We start from the raw sequence: 12,719 nt of genomic DNA on the forward strand, positions 1-12,719 counted from the left end.
GTTGTATATGCTTTATGACAAAATTAATTTCTCTAATTCTGTTGGTGCGAAATGTAGTTTAATTCATTTTGTTGTGGTATAAATGACATCAAAGAGTGTATTTACAGCAAGGTATAATAGCCAATAAATTAATGTCAACAATCAATAACAATAGCTTTGTTTATACCCATGTACCCATAATGGGACTCATACAATGTTTCTAGTCCCAATATCTGTACCCGTACCCATGGCCCGTACCCGTACCCATACTGGGACCTGTACCCGTACCCGTACTCGAGTCCCAATTTCCGTACCCGTACCCGTACTCATGGCTCCGTACCCGTACCCGTGCCCGCACCCTATTTTGGGTGCGGACCCGTGCCCCTACCCGTACTCATGGCTTCGGACCCGTACCCGTACCCGTACCCATGGCCTGGGACCCGTACCCGTACCCGTACCCATGGTCTGGGACCCGCACCCGTACCCGTACGCATGGCTCGGACCCGTACCCGTACCCGTACTCATGACGGGTCCCAATACTACAAGTCTGGCTGAAACATGTATTTTAAAGTACCGCGACATTCTGCAATAAATGAGGAGATGCGGGTCAGTAGCGTAGCCAGTTGGGGGTGGGTGGGGTGGGGTTGGCGGGGGTGGGGTGGTGAGGGTGAGGGTGAGGTGCCCCTGACAAAAATGAAAGAGAAAAGTTTCCCCTGACAAAAAATGAAAGAAGCCACATGAAAAGGGGCAAGGAGCCCGTTCCTCACCGAAATACACCCTGAAAATCAAGTTGGTATACCTCGATATCTTTTCAGTTGTTTGTAGGCCCTACACTAAATGTATGTCTGGTTCCACACAGCAAATACCCTCTTGTATCATTTATTGATCCTTAGTGTTTTTTGTTTTTGTTTGCTTGTGTTTCCTCGTCCATTGGATTCATCTTTATCGTGTTTATCTACTTATTTATCACGGCAATATTTTCAGCTTCAGGCATGCATCCCCCCCCCGCCCCGATTTAAATGTAGGCCTATTGTGAAAATAATTTTGAGATGCTCGAAACTTTCAAAACTTACATTTCCCAATACACAATAATTATATTAAAATAATAAATTTCAGTCGACCAATTCTAGGAATTTTATAGTTAAATTAAATTAACAACATATAGCTGACAATACCTCTCTTTCTGTACAACTTTCAGATCAATAGTTTCAGGTCTTTTTCCAATTTTGACCAAAATGAACAAGTATAATTACATTCCTATATTTTGTGTATTTTTTTATTTATTTTATTGGACTTCATCACTGTATTAAAACATCGTGCATACACTCTTAAAACGATCAGCTCATTTTTGAATAGAAACTTATCAAATTTGACAAGGGCATCTATTTAGATTTCTCTTCAAAATTTGATAAGATTTCTTGTCAAAAATGGCCCAATTTAGAATACAAAATTAGGGTGTAGGCCGAACAGGTATATAGGCCTATCACCATGGCCATAAGACCATCCCACCTTTCGATAATTAAAAAAAATCAACCAATGTTGCAAGTGTTGACAGTAAAGCAAATATAGCAAAATGAGATTCGATTTGGAATTCAAAATTAGAACTATTTACCTTATAAAACCTGTTATAGGTCTTTGAATTTTTGAAATTATAAAAAAATGTACCGTACTAAATTTACTGTTACCAAAATTATCTACCAGACAAAAGTTTCTATTGTTGAAACCTGCCATACTCTATTTTGAGCAAGCCTGCTTTTTACAATGAATATTTGTCTACTTGCTGACGATTCCATATCAGTCTGGTATATTTTTCAGATCACTAAACCTAGACCTGGTAACCTATAAGCCTTTTTTCATTTACGAGATATTGAAAAGGTTTTTAAATGACCAAGCAAAAATATGGGTGCACTACACTAAATCCTTCCGCATTTGGTGTAACCCTTAATAATTAAAAAGTTACAGTAATTTTAATTAATGCTTTTCTGAGAGCGCACAGTGCCCTTAAACAAGTTCGTGACCTTTATTAAAATACTGCTACCATGGTTACACGGACAATTATTTTGATTAATAATCATTAACCTTTTTCTTGTTTTGTTGATAGTGAAAGACTTAAATTCGTGCCAATAATCAGAAGCAATTTACGCGATGCAATACTGGTAAGTATGATTAAAAATAAATAAATAAATAAATAAATAAATAAATAAATAAATAAATAGATAAATAAATAAATAAATAAATAAATAAATAAATAAATAAATAAATAAATAAATAAATAAATAAATAAATAAATAAATTAATAAATTAATTAATAAGCGAGCGAAATTTGAACAAATCGTAGCGTATAGCATTAAAATCACACAAATGAACTTTGCTGATAGGAGGACTCGAACCAACGACCTTGTCATTACTAGTCTCCATGCTTTACTACTGAGCTATGACAGCATCTTGTGGAGTCGAGTTTTTATAATGTTCGTCTGTGAAATGCCGCCACTTGAGGGCGATCGCCCGTAGAAACGGTTATACAATTTACTTCACGGCAAAAGGTGAACAAAAAGGAACAATGGACATCCACGGTTGTAAGACTCATTCAGGACCGCCTGTAAAATTCCCCTCTACGAGATGTAATGTCAGGACCACGTTAATGTTGAGATGTTTTTATTACCATTTCTTTTTTTAGACAATAACTGGACAGATGCAAACATTACACCCTCCTGTTGAATTGGCTAATGAAGATTTAAAATATGCATTAGACTACATGTTAGACGAGGCCAGTGAAAGCGACTTCACTTATTCAGATGTAAGTCTCTACAATTTATAGCTATCGGTCTCTAAGAACTATTATGATTGGTTAAAAAGAGGGCTATTATCATGTATTGAGCCAATCAGAGACATGGTAAGCATGGTAAGAGAGGAATCAGCGATTTTACAAAATGAAAATCTTAGTAGTTTGACCTTTTTGTTTTTGAGACAGTCTGTAAAACGGTTTCAAAAATGTCTAATATAAGCGAGAAAAAAAATCGAATTTGGTACTCTTCAAGATATCTGCTTCTATATTTAGGCCTAAACCTAAATATTTTGCAAATATTTGCTTTTTGATAGTTTTGGATCCATGGATCTGGAAAGTCTTCGAAAGTACGTTTTGAACACTTCACCTGAATGTCTCAATCACGAACGTGTGTACGGTGTACTCTTACTTCTGATTGATTGTTTGATTGATTGACTGCATGCTTACTTAATTGCCTGATTAACTGTTGGCTTACTCGCTCGCTCAATTAATTGATTAACTGTTTGGTTGATTGATTGACTGCATTTACTGTGCATGCTTGATTGCTTTTGATAGATAGATAGATAGATTGATTGATTGATAGATATATTAATTAACTAATTGATTGATAGATTGATTGACTGATTGATTGATTGCTAGATTGATTGCATGTGTGTTCCATGATATTTGTCAGATTGATTAATTGATTGAGATCAGATTGATTAACTGATTGACTATCAATTAATTGAATTTATGATTTTGTATTCTACACAGAAATTCTATGATCGTGCGAGGGACTTATGGGAGGACGAAGGCGTACAAGAATGTTACGCCAGGGCGCATGAATATCAACTCATCGACAGTGCAGCTTAGTAAGTGTTTATTTAATCCATTAAACTATTTTTACTACAATTTGACAAATAGACATGGTGGTGGGTGTGTTTTTATGGGAGACCAATTTGCCCAATTGGGTGCATTTTAGCATAAGTTCCCTTAAAAGCGCTCAATTAGGGCGAATGTGGGCGCTGTTTGTTGCAAATTGGTATGGGAAGCAAAAACTGCAACAATTCAGCATCCGAAAGTCGTGGCACAGTGTCATCGCCCTGATATCTTCATGGTAGAAATCGTCTGAATATCAATTCGTGCATATCAGATACACGTGTATTGATCCTGGGTATTGATTTAGTTTCCCTGTCTGTACAATATGTAATTATTTACCAGGCGTCGTCGCTGTGCGGGGCACATCCCCGTCACAAGAATTACCACTCCACCGGGTCTGTCCATCGACGCTCTTGATCTTTATAATATTCGCTGAGTTCCAATTGCATTTTGTTGTTGTTGTTGTTACCTATCTTGTCATACATGATTAAATTATGTAATACGATCCGACGAAACTGAAATAATTAACGCCGTATTTATCTTGTCTTCTTCTAGTTTTTTAGATAGAATTGACGAGATCAGGGAAAGCGATTACAAGCCACCTAACCAGGTAAGGACACTTACAATCCAATTTCAAAGTAATTGCTTTTCAGTGATCAACTTTAAACATTTTTTGTTGTTGTGAATTTCACGATGTTCACCTTCTTAATCACGATTTTAATTTGCACGCACTGTTAACAATTTAACAACAAATTTGCGAGCAACTTTGCCGTGTTTCGCGGATGTTTTACAGGAATTTCAATCTGAATATGCCATCAAAAATGATTATTTTACCGATTTTACCGAAAATGTACACGTCTGAAAAATAATGTTGGAAAAAACTGCAATATTGCTTGCAGCTTAGTTGCCAGCATACAGTCCGGTTTAACAAAATCAATTATTTCCCAGTTTTAAAACCAAAAATTCTGTGGAAAGTCATAAAAGTGCAACTAAAAATATATAATTATGGTTACATTAATTAACATATTAATTAATTAATGCTTGTTTCATTGCAGGATATCTTGAGGTCTCGAGTAATGACAAGAGGTGTGTTAGAAACCAAGTTTGAAATTCATATGCAACGATCCAGTGTTAATTTCCAGTGAGTATAGATAACATGTGTAATGGAAAAATAGATAATTGATGATTTGAGACTTTTTTGTTTGTTTTAAAGAACCGAAGTGTAAGACCATGATTTTACAGTGCGCCATCCTTTTTGTAAACCGATTGGAGCCCATAGGCAGTGATAGGTTGGGTGGAAAATGGATTTTTCATGAGAACTGTAAAATAATGGTAGAAAACACGTCATTTCTGCATGCTACTATTGTGCACAAATTTTGCACATTACAGCTTAGTATTTTTCAATGATTTTAAGCACATTTTTCAGATGCCATGCAAGAAAATAGTCCCTCTCTCTTTTCCCAAGCACTAATTAGTTAGTGGTATATCTAACCTAACGTCTGAATATCATTTTTATTTTCCTGGAGAAGAAGAGGACGCAAAGTTTTCGGGTTTTTTGTTATTGTTGTTTTTGAGGACAAAAATGCAGCATGTTTCTAGATATGTTATTTCGACACGAGTAAAAATTCATTTAGGAGTTACTAACAGGATAAAAAATTACAGTATTGAGTATATGGGTAAATAATCATAAGCCTACAAATAGTCAGAGCTATGTATTGCGAGTGCAATGCAGTGCGACAAATCTCTCCCTTGAATTCCCTTAAATGCTTAACCAGTGGAAGGAAATACAATATTGCGATAAGTGAGATGGGAAGCCTGGAAGAAGAGGAACTGAAGAAGGACAAAAACATGGTGATGGAGCAAGCTGAAGAATATGATGAAGAATAGGAAGGAAGGAGAAAAAGAAGCCGACGAGGAAGAAAATGGAGAAAGAAACTAAATAACAGGTGGAGAAGGATGAGGATGAAAACGTTTTAGCCTATGCATACATAATATAATCGCTATACACATTATTTGTTTCAGTTTACTCGATGTAGGCGGACAGAGAGACGAGAGGAAAAAATGGGTGCAATGTTTTTCAGGTATGGCCTATTAGTAATCACAATTTTGTTGAAAGTAGTGAGCTAAATATATTTATAGACTATATGCCTAATGCTGTCTTATTGTTTTGCTGTCATGACGTCATCGTACTATGTAAGACAGCCCTATTATGACGACATGTGGAATTATTAAGGGCCTTTGCGTTGCACAAGCCATATTCAACGGTTTACGTTGCGCGTATGTGTTATACACTAGTGTAACATGGTATTAAGGCAAGGGACCTAAAACAGAACCCTGCGGAAAACTTCATGAAAGTAATGTTAATGTCAATCTTTCTGCTGCAGATTGTACAGCAGTCATCTTTGTAACAGCATGTAGTGGCTACGATACATTCCTCAGAGAGGACCAAAGTATAAACAGACTCGAGGAGTCTCTGCAATTGTATGAACATCTATGGGCAAATAGGTAAGCAAAGTTGATGTCTTGGTGGGTTTTTTGTGTGTGTATGTGTCTTTATAATATATGCGCGTGCGTTGCCTGCCCTCACGACAGAAAATTAGTGAGGAATCGTGTGAGAGGGAAAATTTTCATATCTTGAAGAAAAACCGCTGAAATAGCATGTTCGTGGGATTTTGAGCCGAAAATCAATGTCAGCCTACATTTTTGTACATAGCCATTGTATATCTTTATTTCTCGCGCGTTGTGCGTTGCGAAATTTGTTATATATAACGTGCATACACTGCAAAAAATGCCCAAGTATGAGCAAAATTTTACTCTTTTTGACAGTAAAAAGGAGAATACTCAATTTTGAGTAAATTGTACTCCATCAAGGTTGATTAATTGTTTACTCATCTTGTTGATTAGAAATTTACTCAGAATTGGGTTAAGACTTTTACTCGGCTTTCACGGAATAAAGTTTACTCAATAATTACTCCAGGGTCGAGTATTCCCCTTTTGACTCAAAATAAGAGTAAAACGATACTCAACTGAGGTTGAGTAGAATTAATTTACTCTTCGAGGAGTATTATATTTTGATTCAAACTGGATTGAGTACAAATTAATAATACTATAGATGAGCAAATAATTTGCTCAAATTAGGGGTATAATATCAATTTACTCAGGCTGTAGCATCTGGAATATAGAATCGATGCAGCTGTTGTCATTTACTCTCTCCATGCAGGTATATATATGTAGGCCTATATAAATAGTAGGCCTACTTGAATCATGTATTGAATAAAATGATGAAACTAGGCATAGGCTTACCAGCAAATATAAATTTCTTATCTCGGTTTTCTAAAGACAGTTGTTTATTCTATCCTCCCATCATGCATCACTTTTGCGATAACTATCACACGATAAGACAATTGCATGTCGGGAAGGAAAGTAAAGTTGATATGTCGCTATGAATTAGTGCAATAATAAATGATGGCGTTAAGCTGAACAACAACTGACGAGGTGGCCGAGTGGTTAAGGCGATGGACTGCTAATCCATTGTGCTCTGCACGCGTGGGTTCGAATCCCATCCTCGTCGCATTTTTTTTACTTCCTAAATTTATTCAACCTGACAACAATGTATGTAGTGTGCCATAATTATATTTTTACCGTGATCATATCATTATTATTCAGTTTTGTTTGTTTTTAATTATCATTTCTCGTTTTTCTCGTTTTTTTCTGTCTGTTTAAAAATTTCATCATAATCAAATAATTATTAGGCCAAAAAGTTTTGTTTGTTTGCCCTCTAGAAGGATTCTTGGGGTGGGTGGGGGGGGGGGGAGGGTCGGAAAAATATTTCTATTTTTTAAAATCTTTTTAGGCAATGAACATTGGTCATGTGGAAAAATACATCAATACTTCCCTTCCCACCTTCAATACGCAAGATGCACCATAGAAATTGATTCAATTAGAACACATGCATATACAGGCATGATAAGACGTCAAGTTTATTGGAAACATTGATGCAGGAATGGACAGCTATAAATGAGTTTACAGTAATGATTTTCTTCTTAAGAAAAAAATGTTGTTGGCCAAATTTAGCTATGAAATGAAATTTAGACTGACACAAAAATGTGACGTGTCATGTCAAAAGGAGACACTTTTGGGCAGGATCATGAATGGAGAAATAGCCGAAAACCTGCCCTGGTGTGATTTTTTCATAATTTGGGTTTGTTGCGAATTTGTGATGTTCTTAATGTTATAAATATTGTCTGATAGTTTCAGACTGGAATATAACTGGCATCTTGTATTTTTGGAGGCATTTTTCAAGGTAATTCCTACTCTCAACATTTTCAATAATATTTTTAAAGGCCGATATCTCAATTTCCAATTTTATAATACCATAACTTACGAACTCAATATCTTCGCTTAGGAATGTCCGATTTCATTGGGGAAAATGGTGCTGTGGAGCAAAATATCTCTACATTTAAGATATATAAAAACCTCGAAATTGATAACCTGCCCAAAAGTGTCTCCTTTTGACATGACACGTCACAAATGTAATAAAAACCCATTAAAATTATAAACTAAAAACTAAAAAAAAAAAAAAAAAAAATCGGTCGGTGGAGGGCAAGCATACAATTTTTTCCCCTTATCGTCGTCGTCGTCGTCATTTCATGAGTTATAATAGTTATCATTATCACAATTTTTGCGACGAGGTGGCCGAGTGGTTAAGGCGATGGACTGCTAATCCATTGTGCTCTGCACGCGTGGGTTCGAATCCCATCCTCGTCGCATTTTTGTTCTGAAACACTCTGATCCATCTTGACTAATTTCGTGATTTTTTTTTTTTTTGTAAGTTACATTTTTCTTTTCATTTGTAATAATATTATTATTTTTGATGTTGTTGCTTAAGGTTTCTCAAGGACCGGTCGTTCATCCTATTTCTGAATAAGCAAGATATCCTAGCCGAGAAAGTAGCCGGTGGAAGATCAAGCATCGGAACACATTTTCCTGCATACAACGACTACACGCCGAGTGGTGAGTTGAACTAATGAGGAAGGAGATTTACTTCACGTTATATAGCGACTTTTTGAGCACTTTTAATGTAGTGTCATTTATTCGTACATATTATATATAGCTACATTTTTTGAAGAAAAAGAATCTTGGTTTTTGCATTGGTCGCAATAATATTGTGTGTTTTTGTTAAGATGACTAATCTGATTTAGAACGGTATAAGAACGGTATGTCGCAGATAGGTCAAACTATACTTTTTCTGAATCGTTATGACCAGAGGAATACTTTGGCGTGGTTTTTGACAAAATCTAAGCAATTTTGAAATTCGGATCCTGATGTATGAAATTTGACCCATGTCATGCCTGTTATTAGGCCCTAGGGACATTGTTTGAATTTTCAACATAGCTTATCGTTTTCTACTTTTCTACGCATTTTTTCTGATCTACAGACATCGGTTAGAAGCTGATTTCCGAGGGTGTATGATAGTCCCTTCTTCCAACTGCACTAAAAGACCTAAGGCTAGTTTTCATTGGCCTGTGGCTTTGGAAATGGACATAAGTCTTTGTTGTTACAGAAAAGTCGGTTATAATAATTTATGTACCCAAATCTAATTTTCGTCAAAAATGAAGATGAGGGCAGTGTTGGTCATCTAACAGCATTTCTGATTGGTTGATAGCTTGAAATGCTCATTTCAATTGCCAATTATGATTTAGGCTTTAAATTATTTATGGTCAGACTTGCATTTGCAGATGATCTTATTAATATCCTTCTTGATTGGTTCAAAATTGGACACAATATTCATTTTGGCAATCGGCAGGTAGTTCTCATGGCGTTAAGCCCTCGATATATCTTTTGGTATATCAATGGGTCCAAATTTCTTGAAAATTTGGTATATTTATGGGTCCACTTCCAAAATCTCAGCGGCACATCCCTACCAAAACCAAACTTGAGTACCCCCAGGGTTATTCATGCACGGGTTTCAATTATAAAGGCGACTCCAAATTTTGCTGGCAAAACGAGAAAAACATACAGAGAAATAAAACCCAATGGGTGGGTAAATTTATAGTATTTTTTACCCAACTAACCCAAAATAATGTAACCAATGTTGGGTAAAAATGTTTTACCCAATGGATGCTTTACCAGTGGTCGAACAGTGTATAACAGATGTGTTTTCTATGCCTTGCTAATGAGATGACTTGCATCGCATTAGGCGGAGGCGCCCTATTTAGCGTTAGCTTTGGAACCCGACTTATACTGGTGAAAAATCAATCTAATAATTAAATGTGGCGCCTCCGCCTAATGAATAAAAATCTACATCGGATAGCATATATTATTATATATTTATTTTTTATTGCAGATTCAATAGGTGATGTCGAACCAGGCTGCTTATGCTGCTTCTCAATGAAAGCAAGGAAAGCTGAACACGTAAGAAGAGAATCCAGTAAGTATTATGCCAAATCAATCGATCAATCAATCAATCAATCATTCATCAATCAACCAACCAACCAACCGCCCCGCCCACCACGCAGTCAGTCAATCAATCAACTGTCAATAAATCAATCAATCAATCAATCAACAATCAATCATATGTACAAAACAACAATGATTAGTCCTGTATGGAGGAGCAGGAGAACGGCTAGGCAAGGTGACTACCCCTGGATACCGTATGAGTATAAACATTGTTTTGGAGACTTAAAAAGCTCCAGGCCAATGCTTTGTTTATCTAGATCTGCTAACAGAAAATGGAACAAGATTGGTCAGTAATCAGTAATTTAGAACCTTTTTTTTAATTGATGCGTCATATCACAGATGGAAAGGAAAATACCAAGAACCCCGTCGTCCTTCGGAGGGGACGTAAAACTATCGGTCTCGTGTACAGAGCCTGTACGTGTATAAATTTCAATCGCTGGCTGTTGCAAATCCGTCTAGCCAGTTTAAACACACTTAATCCAAGAACCGCTAAAACCCACTAACCGCTCCACCCGAAAAATTCTGAGGAATTAGCAGTCACTGGGTTTAGCAGTTCTCTGGATATAGCCTAGTATGGTTTTGGATCACCACAGTCAAAAGGCCCTATACTAGTAGGGCTAAATCCGTCCCCAGTTGTTGGGGGGGGGGGGGGCACGTTATGGTTATGGTTAGATATCCAATTATACATGTAGCAGGAAAAGAGTCATGTTATAAATAAGTAATAAACAAATAAGAGTTCTCGTATTTTCATTAATTTCAGTGTTCGATGGCATCAACAGCTCCGAATTCTACAAGGTGAAATCGTTCATTAAAGATATGTTCCAGGTAATGATTTAGATTGTAAATTTAAAACCTTTTTTTACATATCTGAAATGTTTGAATTTTAAAAACAAAATTTAAAACTTGTCTGCAGTCGACACCCGAGTGAGAGAGTTACCTAGCAAACACAAAAACGTTTTAAAAACGTTTTAAATAAGTTATATTTTGGCTTTTGGTTTAGGTAAAAACGTTTTAATAACATTAAAATGTCGGGTTATATAAAGGTCATGATAACGTTTTAAAACGTTTTGTATGAAAACACACTTCAACAATATTTTTAAATGTTTTCGAAAAATGTTATTGTAAACTATTTTTGCAAACATTTTTGCCAAATATTGTGTCAATACTTAAATAACATATTAAAATATTTGAACCCAGCAAACACAGAAATGTTCTTAAAATGTTTTTTCAAAACCTTTTAATAACATTTAAATGTCGGGTTATATAAAGGTCATGAAAACGTTTTTAAAACGTTATTGAGAATATTTTGGGCAAACATTTTTCGCAAAATATTTTTTCATCCCCAAAATAACATACTGTTTAGAATGTTTTGTATCAAGTTTTCAAGAATGTTTTTGGAATGTTATTAAAACGTTTTATACCCTTTTTATAACCCGACATTTAAACGTTTTCTGTAAAGCATTTTTGTTTGCTGAGCAGTAGGTTATCAAAAAATGTTTTTTAAGATTATGAAAACGTCTTATACTCTTAATATACCCTTTATATAACCCGACATTTAAACGTTTTCTGACAACCTTTCATAACCTTTTGCGAATGATGTCGAAAACGTTTTGTGTTTGCTGGGTAATTATCATGGTTAAGGTACAGGCCCATGAACAAGTCGGTTGCGCAGATATTTCTTCTTATATAATCTAATATTTTGCACAAATGATATATTTTGTTAATGATTTTGATTTAAACTTTTGATCCAAACACAAAGAATTAATTCCTACCTCGGAATTTTCAGATGGTACTCCATCTTTCATCAGCGAGTGAGTGACTGTATCAGGTATAGGAATTTATTCTTTGTGTTTGGATCAAAAGTTTAAATCAAAATCATGATTTATACCAACACAGGTGAACTTTCATGAACGATATATTTTGTTCTTTTACAGAAACTTAGCACGACGGATGGTATTAACGATGCCTTTAAAAGGAGAATGTACCCTCACTACACATGCGCAATAGACACAGAGAAGATCAAGAGAGTCTTTGAAGACTGCAAGGACATGATAGTTCGCCTTCACTTAAACAATACCGGCGTTGTCTGATAGGCTAATCCGATTAAATTGGAGATTTCAAACTGATAATATGATTAGACAGGGCATGAACCAGACCCATGATATAATTTTGCCAAAAAGTGTTGTTTCCTTGTGCAAAATACATTTCCGAAACTGCAGAAAGACATGTAATATATCGTTTCATGTTTTTTCAAATGATGAAACGTTTTTGCAACCCAGCATGACCAAAATGTTTTGAAGACATTCGCAAAAGGTTTTAATAGCATCAAACGTTTTTGAAAACATATTGCAAACCATTCTAACATAATACATAATGTTATTCAAGTGTTGACAAAATATTTTGCAAAAATGTTTGCATAAAATATTTGCAATCACATTTTCAAAATGGTTTAGTGTTTTTCCTTTTCATGACCTTAATATAACCCGATATTTAATGTTACCAAAACCTTCAGTCAGTTTTACAGAAAATATTCGTGTATATTATGTAATGGAATCGCAAAGAACCTCTTTTTCGCTATAGCACAATAAGAAAAACCGATGATGATGTCAATTTCAGCTTCGTACGGATGTCGTGATTA

The 12,719-nt window shown here is 35.5% G+C and overlaps 1 protein-coding gene and 2 non-coding genes across 3 annotated transcripts in view; all 3 read left to right on the top strand.

Moving 5' to 3' along the window:
• Positions 1 to 12,398, top strand: part of LOC140143471 (guanine nucleotide-binding protein G(s) subunit alpha-like) — a 79,736-nt gene extending 67,338 nt beyond the window's left edge. Inside the window, exons 5-15 of the mRNA XM_072165305.1 lie at positions 2,081 to 2,135; positions 2,657 to 2,776; positions 3,518 to 3,615; positions 4,178 to 4,232; positions 4,678 to 4,763; positions 5,645 to 5,703; positions 6,007 to 6,127; positions 8,511 to 8,635; positions 9,969 to 10,052; positions 10,842 to 10,906; positions 12,016 to 12,398. Of these exons, the coding sequence (XP_072021406.1) occupies positions 2,081 to 2,135; positions 2,657 to 2,776; positions 3,518 to 3,615; positions 4,178 to 4,232; positions 4,678 to 4,763; positions 5,645 to 5,703; positions 6,007 to 6,127; positions 8,511 to 8,635; positions 9,969 to 10,052; positions 10,842 to 10,906; positions 12,016 to 12,171 (1,024 nt within the window). The 3' untranslated portion in view covers positions 12,172 to 12,398. The remainder of the gene's footprint in view (positions 1 to 2,080; positions 2,136 to 2,656; positions 2,777 to 3,517; positions 3,616 to 4,177; positions 4,233 to 4,677; positions 4,764 to 5,644; positions 5,704 to 6,006; positions 6,128 to 8,510; positions 8,636 to 9,968; positions 10,053 to 10,841; positions 10,907 to 12,015) is intronic.
• Positions 7,112 to 7,193, top strand: Trnas-gcu (transfer RNA serine (anticodon GCU)). Its single transcript has one exon. It is a non-coding gene; the product is annotated as a tRNA-Ser (tRNA).
• Trnas-gcu (transfer RNA serine (anticodon GCU)) lies at positions 8,308 to 8,389 on the top strand. Its single transcript has one exon. It is a non-coding gene; the product is annotated as a tRNA-Ser (tRNA).
• Positions 12,399 to 12,719: the final 321 nt, after the last annotated feature.

Source organism: Amphiura filiformis, unplaced genomic scaffold (genome assembly GCF_039555335.1).
Source record: "Amphiura filiformis unplaced genomic scaffold, Afil_fr2py scaffold_22, whole genome shotgun sequence".
NCBI classification, from domain to species: domain Eukaryota; kingdom Metazoa; phylum Echinodermata; class Ophiuroidea; order Amphilepidida; family Amphiuridae; genus Amphiura; species Amphiura filiformis.